Source organism: Emydura macquarii, unplaced genomic scaffold, assembly GCF_026122565.2.
Source record: "Emydura macquarii macquarii isolate MOO-44397 ecotype Brisbane River unplaced genomic scaffold, CSIRO-AGI_Emac_v2 contig_18, whole genome shotgun sequence".
Classification (NCBI taxonomy): Eukaryota; Metazoa; Chordata; order Testudines; family Chelidae; genus Emydura; species Emydura macquarii.
In genome coordinates this window covers 2,311,386-2,328,940 of record NW_027130155.1, presented here as the reverse complement: position 1 = coordinate 2,328,940, position 17,555 = coordinate 2,311,386, and the positions used below count along the sequence as shown (strand labels likewise).

The 17,555-nt window shown below is 41.2% G+C and overlaps 1 protein-coding gene across 12 annotated transcripts in view; it reads right to left on the bottom strand.

The window, feature by feature from the left end:
• Window positions 1–17,555, bottom strand: part of VEPH1 (ventricular zone expressed PH domain containing 1) — a 173,046-nt gene that overhangs the window by 15,431 nt on the left and 140,060 nt on the right. For 6 of the 12 annotated variants that reach the window (XM_067546897.1, XM_067547126.1, XM_067547297.1 and 3 more), the window contains one exon: window positions 8,889–12,873. The exons of 5 other annotated variants lie outside the window; for them this stretch is intronic. In XM_067546897.1, coding sequence (XP_067402998.1) covers window positions 12,637–12,873 — 237 coding nt within the window. In that variant the 3' untranslated portion in view covers window positions 8,889–12,636. Of the gene's footprint in view, window positions 1–846; window positions 3,357–8,888; window positions 12,874–17,555 lie in introns of those variants that run through there. One more of the 12 variants, XM_067547557.1, reaches the window with a different exon arrangement.

Sequence of the window (17,555 nt, the reverse complement as noted above, 5' to 3'; positions counted from 1 at the left end):
TACTGATGATGGCAACAGTGGGAAATTTGAAGGGTAAAAAATTCTAGGATATATAAAACTCTAAAATAAAGAGCCTGAACTACCAACACAGATCCAAACACTCCCCAACTACAGGGAAACTCAAATCCCAATCTAGACTTTGCAGCTCAGCCCTGTCCCTAACTTCAATTTTTTTATCATTTACGAAGAGTTGTACAGTGTTGTGGAGGCAGGAGTCTTTTTCACGGCAGCTTTATACAGGTCAGGACTTACAGACACCTTGTGAAGTGGTATTAAAGAACACTGTGTTTAGTTGTTTTAGGAGCTAGAGAGGAAAACTACAAGGTCTTGTCTGAATCCAACAGCCTGGAGAAAGAATAACTTTTATATTCGTTACAATTGAGATCCATCTCTTCTCTACCATAATGGACTCTACATAGGGCATTCTACAATAGGTTTCAATGTGACCAACAAATAAGTGAGTCTATCTAGCTAGGTATTTATAAATCCTCAACCCTACTACGAGTTCAGGGTGTGTGTGAGTAGTGATTTTCAAATCTACTCCTTGCTAGCAACTCCTGGCTACAAATACATCTGTTTTATTTACTCTTAACTTTGGAACAATCATGAGCGAGAGTTAAAGTACATGTAGCATCAGGCAGCTAGTGTTCTGAGACAACTGATCATCATGTTGACCAACATTATCTCATTATTCTGTGTGCTCCCCAGTCTGTCTGCAGCCATCTGTTGTCTATTGTGCTATACTTAGATTGTGTATTCCTTGGAGCAGGAACCATCTCTTTATTCTGTGTCTGTAAAGAGCCTACCACAATGGAGTCCTGGTCCATGACTAGGCTTGGAGACACTACAGAAATACAAATAATCATAATAATAATACATAAAATAATCAGATCCATACAGTTTCTTAGACAACACTCTAGTTCATCTCAGACATTCTATTTTTAAGCAAGAGGCAGTGATTCCACAATGCTATAGTGGAAAGTAACGCTGGACTGCTTTACGCTATATTTTACATATGTTTATGGCATAAGATACTGTCTTTTTGGCAAAGTTCTTCTACTGCTATGGATCCACTATATCAGATATTCATCGAAGCTCTAAACAACTGCAAATGTTTGATGTAATGGGTACAATGACCAACTGTAGGTCAGAAAGTTTACTGCGATCAGCTCATTTGGCTTTATCTGCTCAGCCAGTCTGATTTGTACTGATTCTGCGCCTGCACCATTTCCACCCTTCTACTTCCAGAACCATTACCGATATTTACTTTGCAGTAATTCTTGGAGGAAGGTGAGAGTTCTATTCGTTCCGTACACTGGTTATTTGCCAATGTTAGTTTACACATTAAGAGATGTGAGCCAGCTCAGTTATGCCAAGATCGTCATATTGTTACACTTTGTCCTTACAGCAGCCAGACAGATCAGAAGTGACTTTTACCACCCCTTGCTGTTAATATATTATGATTCACAACATCACAGATCCTGAGATCTTTGCGTGAAATGGCAGAACAACCATGTTAGATGCCAGCTATACAATGAAAAAGCCGATTATTTTCCTTATAAGGAATATTTCAAATATACTTTGTTTCATAGCTTTTACTGTGCCTGTCAGTATGATTGAGATGATGAGAGGATTAGCAATCTGGCATGTAAAACCCAGTTACCGGACAGTTGGACGCAATCCCCCACTCCTTTACTCCTATCAATATGGCAGTGTGGGTATAGGGCAGAGCAGTACATAACATGGTTTTGATATCCCATAAAGTCTCAGTCCCAAACAACAGTCCATATACTTCTCATCCCTGATTTTTCAGGAGAAAAGATCATTATCTCATTGAAACAAATAACTTGTGTTATAAAATATTTCAGCAAAAGTTCAATTGTGCAGTGTTACACAAACACTCCACAGAGAAAATGACATCTTTTTTTATTGAGAGTTGTGCAAGGCAGAAGATAAATTGTTTCCTGGAAGAGAGGAACATAGGTTCTGTACAGTCCAACCTCAGAAAGCAATGGGGCCATTTGAATCTATTTTTCTAGAACTGCTGCCACACACAGACTTACATGCCAAAGTAATGTGATGAGCTCAATCTACCACCACTGAAGTCAATGGGAGTTTTGCCATTGTCGTCTTTGGGAGCAGGGAGGAGTTCATAAAGGAAAAAACAAATTAAACTAGAAAATATACTACAGTATATGACACCAATTAACTACTTTAAGGACGACAGTGAGCCCAGTTAGGCATGTATCATTTTGGGCATAATCATTACTTAAAATCAAAACCCTTATAAAACAGTTTATATGCCTGTTCAAATAAGAAATTTGCAGCAGTGAAGGTTTTTGTTGTTGTTGTTGATATTTTCCTGTTCCCATGATAACTTGATAGATGATTTATGTGTCCCCTTTTAGAAGGACAAATAGGATAGGATGCCAGCTGAATTTCCCTTTTATTTTATTCCAAGGTTCAATCTAATACAGTAGAACTAAAGTTAGGCTTCTTATTTTATGTAATTATTTTTGGCACAGGAACAAAGGTCTCTTTAACTACATAGATATGCATTCCATACTGTTTCAATCACATTGAGATTGAAGGGAAGGATTTAAATGACTGAGAGCTTTAGAAAGAAGCGGATTGCAAAATTGCTGTAGAATAGGTGCAGCACAGATATAATTGCCATGTTGTACAATTTCACACAAATTTCGCTGAAATCACCTGACAATAAAAATGGATTTTCCATCCTGGCTGTACATCCACATGGTTTATTGAATGTAAATAAGTAAATAAATAAATCAGAAACACCAAATTAGTGCTGAAACGGACATGGATGGCAGACCTAAAAAACAGCCTCAAAACCACACTTTATAAAGACCTGAAAAAACAAGAAAAATAGACTGCTTTCAGAGGTAGTTTTTGTAAAAATAGATTTTTTTTTTTAATGTCCAGCCCTGCCAAATTTCAGTTGGATTCTTTGGATGAATGAATGTAGGATATAATGTAAAACACAATTCAGAAACTAAAGTCCTAATCTTGCACACACATACACATGTGCTTAGCTTTACACATGTGGAGTTGGAATCACATGGACTTAAAAGTCACTTGGACTTAATGGGACTTCTCATATAAATAAAGTTAAGCATGTGCTTGTGAGATTGGTGTTTTAGTATGATCGCACAAAAATCCTTTAAAGATCTAGGCTGTGAAACTGAGTGACTAACTCACCTTGTCCTTTTTTTCTTCTCAGACAATTAAGGTTTCCCAGGTTGTCTTTGCTTTCCACCTTGAGGTTCTTTATGAAGTGAACAGGGTCTTCTCAGTTTAGAGACCCTGGTACATGTTCACAGTTGATATAAGTGGTACTGTAAATTCCACATAAGTAAATGGGTGTAAGTTACATGATAGGCAGGAAAAGCACAACCAACAGGAGGGAGTGAAAAGTACAAGAAGATAAAGTCAGCTGGCCCTGTTTATATCAACCCTTCTTACATTCTCTTCTTGGTTGTTTTTTCCTGCTACTGTCATTTTGCTCCTTCCAACATATAAATTGCATCAATTTACACATTTTGAGCCAGATTCTTCCACCCATCCCTCCTGCACCAAGACGAAATTCAGCCACAGCAATGGACTGATTGTGGGCCAATTGAGTATAGCTTGTGTATACTGTATATTGAACCATAAATGGGAAAAGACAATGGGCCAGATCTTTAGTTGGTGCACATGGGAATAGTTACACAGACTTCAAATTATTTATATTCTAGTTGTGCCCAAAGTGTGCTAGATAATGAGATCCATGTAGCTACATACATTTTCATCAGCTGAGAATCTGGCCCAACGTACATAAAACATATCCCTTATATGAAAATTGTCTATATTTTATTGTATCCTTCTCCACCCTTTGTGTGTTGTTTGACTTCTTAGATTATGAGCTATTCAGATCAGAGGCTGTGTTATCTTCTATGTATGAACAACACTTTGCACCAGGGCATCATTTCAGAAAAATTCCAGGTGGGGGAGGGCAAAGTTGTGTCAGCATATAACGTTATATGTATTATAGTATATCCTGCAAAGTCTTGGGCAGAGGGAAGGCAACAAGTGGAAGACATAATGGAGCATATAGACCTATGAAAAGTCTGGGGGGTGCAAACCAAGGTCTGAGAGGGACAATTGCCTCCCTTGCCCTATAGCAAATTATGCCCCCTGCTTAGCACACTGCAGGCATTATTGGAATACAATCAATAAATAATTAATAGTGATACAAAGGGGTGTATCTCCATGGAAGCAAATGGAGTTTTGTCCCCTTACATCAGGGATGAATTTGACCTAATGTTTTTAAAGATGTAAGGTGTTACAGAAGTGCTAAGTATTATTATTAATTATTATTATTGTCATAAAGCACAGATAGTCTATTTCCATTAAACATAACACAGGAAGTGAATCTCAAAAAAAGTTCTATATCAGAGCCCAAATAATTATAGGCCTGTCAGTCTGACATTGATCCAGAGCAAAATAACAGAGTGACAGATATGGGACTCCTTAATAAAGAATTACAGGAGGGCAATATAATTAATGCCAATCAACATAGGTTCATGGAAAATAGATTCTGTCAAATCCATTTATCTTTTCTGATGGGATTACAAGTTTGGTTGACAAAGGTAATAGTGTTATTTAATAGACTTCTGTAACATGTTTGACTTGGTACTGCATGATGTTTGACTAAAAAAACTAGAAAAATATAAAATGAACATGGCACACATTAAATGGATTAAAAGATGATTAACTAATAGGTCTCAAAGTGTAAATAGGAAATCATAACTGAATGGATGTATTTCTCGTGGGTTCCTGCATGGACCAGTTCTTGGGCCTATGCTATTTAACATTTTTCTTAATGACCTGGAAGAAAACATAAAATCATCACTAATGAAGGTTGCACAAGAATTGGGGGAGTGGTAAATAATGAAGAGGACAGGTCACTGATTCAGAGTGATCTGGATTGCTTGGGAATGTGGGCTCAAGCAAAAATGTGAGTTTTAATACAGCTAAATGTAAATGTATGCATCTAGGAACAAAGAATGTAGGTCATGCTCACACAATGGGGGACTCCATCCTGGGAAGCAATAACTCTGAAAAAGATTTAGGGGTCATGGTGGATAATTAGCTGAATATGAGCTCCCAGTACGATGCTGTGGCTAAAAGGGCTAGTGCAAAGGAAGCTTAAGTAGGAGTACAGAAGTTATTTTACCTCTGTATCTGGCACTGGTATGAGGGCTGCTGGAATACTGTATGCAGGCCCGCCGACAAGGGCAGGGGGGGGAGGCAATTGCCCATGGGCCCGGCAATTTAAAAGGGCCCGGATGGATGTGCGGATAGATACATTTCCTCCTATTCTCCATGCCCCCTTTCCCGAGGCCCCCGCCGTTTGCACTCTCTGCTCCTCCCCTGAGCCGAGCTTATTTATTATGCATCATGCAGGTTCCTGGGCAGGCTGAGGAGGTAGTATCTGCTACTTAGCTTCCCGGGTTCATCAGTAATCTCCGTGGGTAGTCAAAGGGACCCAGGAAGCTGAGTAGCAGATATCGCTTCCTCAGCTGCCCGGGAACCTCCATGGCATGTAATAAATAAGTAAAAACTTCCAGTGGAAGCCCACTGGGACCTCAGCCATCCCTTTCTAGGGAGGCCACTGACTGGTCTGCCCTGGGGCCCAGAATTGCTGTTGGTGGGCTCAACTGTATCCAGTTCTAGTGCCCACAATTCAAGAAGGATGTTGATACATTGGAGAGAGTTCATAGAAAAGCCACAAGAATAGTTAAAGGATTAGAAAATATGCTTTATAAATATAAATTCAAGGATCTCAATCTGTTTAGTTTAACAAAGAGAAGATTAAGGGGTGAATTGATTATAGTGGGTAAGTACCTACATGGAGAACAAATATTTAATGATAGGCTCTTCAGTCTAGGAGAGAAAGCTATAACATGATCCAATGGCTGGAAATTGAAGCTAGACAAATTCAGACTAGAAATACAGTGTGAATTTTAACAGAGTAATTAACCATTAGAACCATTTACCAATGGTCGTGGAAGATTCCCCATCACGGACAATTTTTAAATCAAGATTGGATGTTTTTCTAAAAGACCTGCTCTAGGAATTATTTTAGGAAAGGTCTATGGCCTGTGTTATACAGGAGGTCAGACAAGATGATCACTGTGGTCCCCCGTGACCTAGGAATCTATGGAATTCAAGACTGACTGCCCTGTGCACAATGTCAATAGAATTGCCTGGTCAGAATTCATCACAGATTAATTTCCAATATTTTCCATAATCAAATGGGTCTATAACAAAGTTTGTTCACTTTGCTACATTTTATAGTTTAACACTTGTGTTAGAGTTGTTATGAGAAGTTCCAAGGATCCTAATGTTTCAAGATTTCTTCCAGAAAGCCAAGCTTTTCAGGGGTCTGGTTAAAATATTGTAGGGGCTATTGATGATTTTCTCTCTTTCCCCAGCCACACCATTAATGTCACTGCTAATTTTATCTTTTATATCCATAAACATGGAGCTGGCTTTAAAGTTCTCCCAAATTTCCCATTCTCTAGGAGTCCTTCATAAACGGTTTTGTTCTCTGTCACATACTGGATGACATGATTTAGCATGATTTCCTTTTCCAATTGCCATGCAAATGTTGGAAATAAAATAGTGTTTCTTCAAACCAGGGCTTGCCAACTTTGGAGAACCTGGGAGCCAAGTCTTTAATTCAAAATGCTTTAAGACATGTGTTCATGCTTTATTCTGGCATGACAGCTGAGCCATGCCATGTCTAACAATACAGATCACAGAAGTGCTGTAAAGAGGTACTAGTATGTGAACTTTGAGAGGAACCAGGTCAAAGGAAACTCTGGAAACTCTTTCCTGAGCAAAACAAAACAAAGGACTGTGAACAGAAGATTTAGTGCGAGAATAAGGGACCATGAGGAAAGAATTACTAGTTTGTTTCACTCTCTCCCTCAGCACAGGCTTTTGGATCCGGGCAGGGGGTATTGGGGAAGTGCGAAAGTAGAAGAAGATAAGTGATGTTGGATTGGTCAGATTGGCAGTATGGAATGAGTGGGATAAAGACAGAGAGGAAGGTAAAACAGCAGAAGAAGCCTCCTCAGAATTCAAATACCTAGATTTTGACATTAAATATTTACTAATAGTTTTGATAGGTAATCCAGCAGATGGTAATACCTCACAGTGCAAGAACATTACACAACTATAAAATCCAGACAACAGAGAGTCACTTCCAAAGTCTACATATTTCTGTCCACACTTCTATAAAACTACAGTCCAAAAATCCCATACACTGAAACTGTGAAGTAAGTTTCACGAGAGAGATTTTAGTGCACACACCCAGTCATGGGACACACATACCCAGGAAAATACAGAAACTAAACAATAGGATACGCACTTTTAAATATAGGAGCTAGTATAACAAAGAGGAGGGCATTGGATGTCCTTATAAATAGGATGTACAAAGAAAGAATTAACAAAGGTTCAATGCGTCTTTAGATATGCCTACTTTTCCCAGACCCGCTATCTGATAATGAACCCTTTCCCTCTCATACGTTACCAACTCTTCCCCCAACTGCCAGGAAACAATAAACCTTCATCCCAAAGGTTCCAATTGCTACGCTGGTACTCATCAGCTACAAACAATGCTCAGTGAGCAGGGGCACAGTCGTGCAAAGGATCAACACTGTTCCCCACAACAGCAGATCACCAGAATGTCTCCTGAGTTAAAAGAAAAATCTTAGTGTTTCCTTCAACAAGAAAAAATGATGCAAAGAGTGAATTAGAAAATTAAAGGAAGTTGGTTGGAGGCCTGACCGTGGAAGTTTATTATTCAGGCAAAATTTCCATCTAATTGAGTAGGAATTTTGCCTGAACAATTGGATCAAAATTTTGAAAAAAGACAGAATAATTAGTCAGAGTCTGATCAACTGTATTTTGTAGGGTTCACTCCTGCTTTACTAGAGCAGTGGTTCTCAAAGTGGAGGGCGGACCCACCTGGGGGGACTTGAGATGGATCATGGTGGGACACGGAGTAGGGGACAGAGCCGGTCCAGCTCCACGCTCCCTGGAGATGGAAGCAGCTGCCGCCGCTGCCCACCTCCTGCAGCAGTAGCCCCCTGCTGCTGCCAGGCACACTCCCTGCACTGCTGCCTTTGTGCTGCTGCTGCAGCTGCTGCCCCCTCTTCCTGCCCCCACTCCCCGTGTTGCTGCTGCTGTGCTCCCCGCACTATAGGCCCTGTTTTTCTTCTGAAAGGATGGGGTTTGGGGGAAGGGGGGCGCTCCCTAACAACTGTGCCCCCACTTTCCCTGAACCCCCCTTTAAGGAAAAAACAGGGCCTACAGTGTGGGAAGTGCCCCTGTTTTTTTCTGAAATGGCCCCCCCCTTCAGAAGGGGAAAAGGGGGTCATGATTCAGGGGAAGGGGAGTGGCAATTGTTAGACAAAAGGCCATGGGTGGGGGGGAGGGCTCAATTTAAAAAGTTTGAGAACCACAGTTCTAGCGTATATATCCCTGTGCTCAGCTCTCCAGTTCAGACCAGAGCTGCAGCATAACTAACAATCACAAACATTTTTGAAGGGATATTAAACTTTGTGCTTCAGGATGTAAGCCAATCTCTGACCATAATAAGAAACCATGTTGAGACCTACATGAGGGGCAGATTACTCCCATCTGCTTCCTGTGCGGTTCTTACACCATCCTCGGAAGCATCTGGTTCTGGCTCCTGTTGACACAAGATATTGGATTAGAGGGACCTTGGTTCAGATCCAGGAGGGGACATTTCTATCTCCCTACATTAAGAAGAAAGCGTTTCACAGCACTCTTCATCCTAATTTGAGTACATGCCTAATTAAAAAAAACACCTTAGCATCAAACTGTGACCCTATGAGCCCCTTTCTGCCCAGTGGCAAGCGGCACACACAACACACTGTTGCCAGGATATTTAGTCAAATAGTGTCTTGTAAAGTTTCATAGGAAAACTGGTGACACACTGGTCATGAATATCATTGCATGATGTATGTACAAGTGGTGTATAAAGAGTTGCGTGTGTTGGAAATACGTTTTTAGAACATGTTTTGGAGGCAGCAGATAAATAAGCCTGCTCTTGACAAAGGCACATGGATTTACCTGACTAAATGAATCAAGCTAGTAGGTGGATGAGAAAACAGAGTTGATTTCAAGCGAAGGACAATAAAAGGACATTTGGACCAAAGATAAACAAAGTGATCAAGCCAATCAAAAAAGCAAATTGACTAGTGGATGAAGCAGAGGTTTTGCACCTGCACCTGAAGGGGCAGGCAGCAGAGGAGAGGAACTGTATCTAGGTTTGCTTTTCAATAATACATTTCAGAAGTTTTCAGGACTATAAAAGGGAAGAAAAGGGACTCCTTTGTTAACCATCACTTAAGGGACAAAAGCGGCAGTGCTATTGGAATCTTGGAAGGTGGATCTCCCAACCATGTGAGCTGAGGGCATTGAGAACTGACAGTAGGTGAGAAATTGCCTGAGACCAGGATTGTAATCTGTTAAATTTTAGACACTAGAAAGCACATTTTATTTTAGTTATTACCATTTCTGTTTCTATTGCCTCTGCTTAGTGTCACTTAACTCGCTGTTTGTTCTTTGTTAATGAATTTATTCTTGTTTCATTATAAATCCATCTCAGTGCTGTTATATTAAAGCCAAGTGTGCACCCCACTCAGATGAGCCAGCAGGCTGGTGTGTATTCTGACTCTTTGGGGACAGCAGACTTGGTAATTTCTTTGGGTGTCCTGTGATAGGGCTGGATACTGCAGAGGAACTTTCTTCCAGGGGGTTCAGGAACTGGGTTCACTGAATGTAACCTGAAAGCCAAGGTTAAGACTGGCAGAGTCTCGAGGACTTTGCTGGTAAGGCTGACTGATTGGTGTGTCAGGGAGCTAACACAGAGTTTATGTTCCAGCAAAGTCTGTCTTGCTGACACAAAGGGGGTAACACAGTGGCTTTTGATTCTGGGCACCCCGAGAATGTGTCATACACCCAACAATAAAAAAAATACAGAGCTCTTGATTGTTGGAAAGTTTACAAATCAAAACGCCACCAGTTAGCACATTACAAATTCAAGTGCTAAGCAACTGCAAGTGCTATAGTAGGTGATATAAAAGGAAATACTCATAAATGAAGAGCCAGGTCTATTGCTCCAACTAAATGCGTGCGCACAAATGAGAATTTGCACATACAAATAGGCAGCTGTCTTCACAATTACCAGGGTAGTGTATGCAATTTGCATATGTATATAGATGGTTTTTCGCATATGTAAATATAGGCACATTTTGCAGGACAGTTTTAGAGGCTGCTTTGCAAATCTGGCCCAGAAACCCTAGTTAAATGCAGTAGCAGTAACATTTAGGAAACAGACATGAAAAAAAATCTAATCGAAGTCCACATTAAGAAAAATAAAATCCCCTATGTGGCTAAAATCCGCACTGAAACTCTTACATCTTTTGTTGAGATACAGACTGCATTCTTATCCGCAAACACATTGCAGCAGTGATGATGGGATAAGAAAAAAAAATTACTCTGGCCTCCACAGAGAACTCTTGGTCCTAAAGATAAAGCAGTTTGTGTTCCAGGTTCATACTTTTATCCTCACTCCAACAACTATCAAAGCACATTTCTTCCAAGGTGTCAGAGGACTTAAATCCAGACAGAATAATATTTCTGAGCTCTAGCTACGACCTAATTTTCAAAGTTGCTGATTGCCTAAAATTCCAGAGGAAATCAAGAGAGCTGTGAGCACTTGGTGTCTCTGAAAATCAGCCTCTAGATTCAGATTTGTTTGGTAATTTCAACTTTATCACCCATTGCAAGAAATTATGCAAGTATTATTTATATTCAGTAGTGACAGCTGAAAACAGTGCCACTTTACAGCTGCAGGTAAAGAACACAGAGTGTCTGACTGAGAGCAGGTTATGTAAAGTCTATGTCACGGAACCTCCACTACTGGCCTTTCTACACTGTTATCGAACTGGATTTCCTAGGGATGCAAAGCTCCATGGTACGCTGTAGATGGAATTAGAATAATCCATCTCCAACAACGTCATAATCTTCTGGAAAGAAAATATCTCAGCTTCTCCTGTTTCCATGCCTTTGGGGATGATCGTCAACCCAGTAGGCCATCTCGGATGCAACACTGTTGGCTTCAGTGAAAATACGCTGGGATAGGTTAGGCCCAATATATTTTAATCTAAATTTACTTTCTAGGTCATTGATTTGATTCCTCAGTGGCTGACAGTTGTTCATATTCTCAATTGACAAGCATTGTGTTCATAGAGTGTTTTCACCTTATCTTCATTTTCCTCTTCGCCTATTGATATCTGAAACTGAAACCACCAAAGTCCTACTCTGTCACAGTAGCCTGAATTGCACCTTAACATTTACCCATTTCTCCTGAGGCTATGCCTATGATTTGAAACCTAAACAAACTGGTCAAACATTGACCTAGTAGAAGTAACATAAAATAGAGAACCCTTTGCAAAGCTGAATGTATTTCAGGCTTTGCAGTACCTTTGCATTTGCAGGAAACATTCAAAAATATATTATGGACCCTTTCGCTCATCAAATCAAAAGACACAAATCTTTTAAAAGAATAATGATTAGAGCAGTTCAAAACGTTTCATCTGAAACTTTTTTCTCAATGAAAATGTTTTTTCGGGGGAATGACTGGGCTTTAGGAATGACTGGGCTTTGAAACCTCTGGGCAAATGATTCTGTCTGGAAGAGGTTTTCTTTTGTCGCTTTTAGCAAAAGGGTAAAATGAGATACAACCACCACCACCACCACCACAATATAATCACATATATACACTTCAGCCTGCACCAAGTCACCTTAAAAGGATAGGCAAAAAAGCTTAGAAGGCTGAATTTTATTACATACACTGCTTTACGTTGTGGAGAGGTTAATATTCTAGATTAACTGCTTATGTAACAAAGCAAGGAAAATGTAAATATGTACATGCTGAAAAATAGTGCTAAATGGCTGCTTCTGTGTACCAGTGTCTGTCAGATTAGTTTCTCAATATCATTTGCTACCGATATCATCTAACAATAAAACATGCTGCAAAATACAGAATTTGTTATGTAAATTCCATATATGTTCAAAAGAGCCTCTTTCACCACATTAACTATAAACCAAGGTCACCTTTGGAAAGATATTCATTTTAGAGCAATTAGATGAGTTGCTTTGAGCTACTTTGTCGCCAACGATTACTGTATAGGGGCCTGATTCTGCAGCCACTACTTATTTGAGTATTCTCAGCAGCGGCCAAAACCTAGGGTGACCAGATAGCAAGTGTGAAAAATCGGGACTGGGGTGGGGAATAATAGGCGCCTATATAAGAAAAAGCTCTGACTATTGGGACTGTCCCTATAAATCGGGACATCTGGTCACCCTACCAAAACCACTGATTCCACAGGGACTGCTCCCATAAATAAGGGTTGCAGGATTGGACCCAGGTTTATTTCTTATCACTTTGTTTGGTTCCGTGATAAACTGGATGAAGTATTTTTGCCTTTCAAAGTTGGATGCAGAAGCTCAGTGTTAGACAGGCCAACAGTTTTACAGATACGTGGTTGCCTCTCTGCTTTCCCTTTCTTTAGCTTGTGCTACGGCTACATTGATGCACTGAAGCCACTCTTCAGCATTCTTCTCATCCTTGGCCTTGAAAACATAGGTCTTATTGTCAGTGAAGATTTCAAAGGCCCGAGGAAGACTACGGTCCCTGCGCTTCTTGGCCACAACTTTTACACTCTGTACCTTACTGAGTTCAATGGGGCAGTCATCTGGATCATCTTTCTGAAACACAGGAGGTGAAGAAAGGAGCACAAAAGTCAGTTCAGAGGGAAAACTTTTGTTGATCCTTCAAGGTAGCTTACATGCATAGCTTTAGACTGTGCAACTTTTACTCACCTTGGACAGCACTTAGGGTGGGATTTGCAAAGGAGCCTAAAGGAGTCAGGTGCCTAACTGCCATTGAATTTCAATAGGATTTGGGTGCCCATTCCCTTAGAAAATCCTGCCTCAGTCACATAAGTAGTACCATTAGGGCTACTTGTATAAGGATTGCACAGTAACCCAGGAATTTCCTAATTTAGCATTGGTACATGTTACTCCCACCCCTTTGCAATGGGTTGAAATCAGCTACCAATATAGGATTGCGATAATGCCTCCCTGAGTTTTAATGGTTGTGAAAGAAGCCTGAATGACGCACCTCGAAATGAAGTGTGCCATGAATTCCCAGTCCAGACAGGAACAGTGCAGACTTCCCTGCATTGCCTTGTGGATGTGCCTAACTCTGCCCCGGAGGAGCAAAGACTCTACGCATATTCAGTTGCTGAGCTCTCTATTCAGTCATTCTCTCTGCTGAGACTGCCAAGGGTTTTTTATACATTCATTGCACTTTGCAAACATCAATTGGTTCATCTCTACACCATATCCCTGTGAGGCAAGGCATTGTAAATATGTTGGCAAAATGTTGGAAACAAATTTCCCTAATAAGTTTATTAAGGTTGATCATGACTGTTTTCACGCATAGGGGAACAGAATTATGTGAATATGTTTCAGGATTGTACAGCACATAGAGCCCTGAATATGTTCATTGTATACACATGACTAAGTCAATGAAATATTAACACCAGTTTATAAGTGGGGGAAATGAAGAAAGGAGGGTTAAGTTTCCTAATTAATCATAGAATCATAGAAGATTAGGGATGGAAGGGACCTCAGGAGGCCATCTTGTCCAACCCCCTGCTCAAAGGAGGACCAACCCCAACTAAATCATCCCAGCCAGGGCTTTGTCAAGCCGCGCCTTAAAAAACTCTAAGGATGGAGATTCCACCATCTCCCTAGGTAATCCATTCCAGTGCTTCACCATCCTCCTAGTGAAAAAGCTTTTCCTAATATCCAACCTCCCCCACTGCAACCTGAGACCGTTGCTCCTTGTTCTGTCATCTGCCACCACTGAGAACAGTCTAGCTCCATCTTCCCTGGAACCCCCTTTCAGGTAGCTGAAGGCCGCTATCAAATCCCTCCTCACTCTTCTCTTCTGCAGACTAAACAAGCCCAGTTCCCTCAATCTCTCCTCATAAGTCGTGTGCTCCAGCTCCCTAATTGCCCTCCACTGGACTCTCTCCAACTTTTCCACATCCTTTTTGTAGTGGAGGGCCCAAACCTGGACACAATACTCCAAATGCGGCCTCACCAATGCCGAATAGAGGGGAATAATCACTTCCCTCAATCTGCTGGTAATGTTCCTACTAATGCAGCCCAATATGCCATTAGCCTTCTCGGCAGTAAGGGCACACTGCTGACTCATATCCAGCTTCTTGTCCAGTATAACTCCCAGGTCCTTTTCTGCAGAACTGCTGCCTAGCCAGTCAGTCCCCAATCTGTAACAGTGAAAGGGATTTTTCCATGCTAAGTGCAGGCCTCTGCACTTGTCCTTGTTGAACCTCATCAGATTTTTTTGGCCCAATCCTCCGATTTGTCTAGATCACTCTGTATTCTATCCCTACCCTCCAGCATAACCACCACTCCCCCCAGTTTAGTGTCATCCACAAACTTGCTGAGGGTGCAATCCACATCATCCTCCAGATCATTAATGAAGATGTTGAACAAAACTGGCCCCAGGACCAATCCCTGGGGCACTCCACTTGTTACCAGCTGCCAACTAGACATCCACCTATTGACCACTACCCATTGAGCATGATGATCTAGCCAGTATTGTATCCACCTTATAGTCCATTCGTCCAATCCATACTTCTTTAAATTGCTGGCAAGAATATGGTGGGAGGCTGTATCAAAAGCTTTGCTGAAGTCAAGATATATCATGTCCACCACTTTCCCCACATCCACAGACCCAGTCATCTCATCATAGAAGGCAATCAGGTTGGTCAGGCATGACTTGCCCTTGCTGAATCCATTCTGACTGTTCCTGATCACCTTTCTCGCCTTCAAGTGCTTCAAAATAGATTCCTTTAGGACTTGCTCCCTGCTTTTTCTGGGTACAGAGGTGAGGCTGACTGGTCTGTAGTTCCCCAGATCCTCCTCCTTTCCTTTTTTGGAGAGGGAAAAACCTGCAGGAGGGCATGGAGAATCCTAGCTACCATCCTCTGAGGGATGAGGGGTTTGTGAGCTCATGAAATAGGCAGGGATTGTGGTCTTCTAACAAGGAATCTAATCCTAAACCCAAGATACGTTGTGGCATTATCATGGAGTGTCTGTTCCTCTTCCACCCAGGCATGGATCACTGGAGCTGCGCTGCTACTGCCTGAACTTCATCCCTTCTTCTAGCCAGGCAGAGGCTGGTGCACAAGGATGTTGCCACGGGCAGCATTAATTCCCCCTGAATGGTCACAGGGCAATGAGAGGCAGAATGGCTGTTGCACCCCTCCCGTGGCCCAATATAGACCCTTAAAAGGGTGTGGAATCAGACCATAGGGTGTCCATGGAATTTACTCAGGCTCTAGACTAGGACCCAAAGGGTGGGGAGATGAAACATCCTTTTTTTTTCAGTGGTGTGCCAGGGGATGCAAATCAGTGACAGACCTGAAATAAAAGCCTGGATCTAGATACCAATGAACCTTGGGAGGAAGAGAGGGTCAAATCCAAACTTGGAGGCTCAAGCTATACAAACTAGCTATTGTTTTCATTATTAGCTACATGTTCACACTAGCTGTGACCTCAGGTTGCTAAGGAGAGTTGGGTTTTAGTACCTCAGACAGATTTTTGTGGATGGGGCACACTGTAGTTTTCATGGAGTTACAGGATGTGGAGAGCAATGCATCTGTGCTTCTCAAATTTTGGCTTTCCTTTGCCTCCCTTTCACCCACTGGCCATATAATTGCTTGCACAGAGCAAATATTGTTAGCCTGGTTAATTTTAAAGGGGAAAGGGTAGTGACAGGCCTCCAGGAATATCCAGGCACAGCCAGCTGGCTATTTCACAATACTTCTTCTGTGTTTGGTTTATATTTTCAAATCTGCAGTGAGGTAAAGGGAGAACATCCACATAATACTATTCCTTGTTTAACAATTCAAGAGAAGTGCGGGGTGGGGGGCAGATTTTAGTACTAAACCAGACACAAACATCTTCTAGTTCAAGTACCTAAAATAAACACCACATGCAGCTGGACATGGATATGTAAAACCGACATAACTAACCATTACCTAGGACTGTGCAGCTTAATAGTATATACTCTGTACTCTATTGTAAACTAATACATGGGTCACCCTGATAATCCAGTCTGGGAAGGCCCATTGACTCCATGGACATCCAGGTGCAAGATTGGACCCTTCACTGCGTGAAGTGGTGAAAATCCCAGCAAAATCTTTATTTTTTCCTATTTTAATATTTTGATTTGGAATGATTTTGTATTCAAATCTAAAAGATTTCTAAAATAAAAAAAGACAGAATAAAGCTGGGTGCTGGTAGCATGTCAAGTCATGTAGTTAGGCCAGTCCTCACAACTGCAGCTGTGATTACCAGCTCATAAGCTATTTCACCAGTGTTGATGTTCATTTCTGCTTTAAAAATCTCAGGCCCAGCACTACAGTTTGATGGGTGCTATGTCTCCATGAGCTGACCATCTACGCAAACATGCATTACTAAAACAGCACCTTTTCTACGTGATTCTCCCATATCTCCAGCAGTGTTTTCCACAAAAAGCAGAGGGCTAAGAACAGGATAAGGCTGTTCCCATCAGTTGGCTGTTCCCACTGTGGGACTAACATACAAGACAGACACTGTCAGATCTAGTTTTGGGACATGAGATCTCCTACCTCTTAGGGTGGACACTAACAGTACAGCCAGACCACCTCCTCCCCAATCCTTTGGTTCATGATGCATTTCACTGGGGTTGCATCAGATGAATTTGTATTTGAGAACCTTAATTCAGACATCAATTACCTGAAACACGCTCATGAGACGTATACATCTTTGTAACCTCTGTCTCCACCTCCAACCCCACTTTGAGGTGCATGCAGTCAAATGCTTTGATGTTCCGAAATATCCAGCTCCTCAAATATGGTCAACACTCATGCCAGTCAGCCAATTATTCTATTTATCCATCACTATTATAGATATCCTTGCTATCAGGGAACAACTATTAAAGTCTGCACTACCATTCTTTCTCTCGAGATAGCACTTCCAGAACTGAGTTTAGCCACACTCGTGAGGCTGCACAGGGAAGCTTTCAGTGCCATTCCTCATGCTCTATCCATGGTTAGGTTAAAGACAGGCTTCGAGCCTCTAGGGATATAATCTAGTATCTTTGGCTAGTTCTAATTTCAGCAACATTGTAAAAGTAACAGGATATAACACAAATACTTTAAAAAATACACTTGCCTGAATGCAGCTACTGAACCTTAAACCTGCCTGTTACTGTGTATAACCATTACAAACTGTTAAAACAGCGCAACATTCTTAATTTTACCAGTTAAAAAGAAGTAAATTAATCTGTCTGAACTATACTGCTAAGC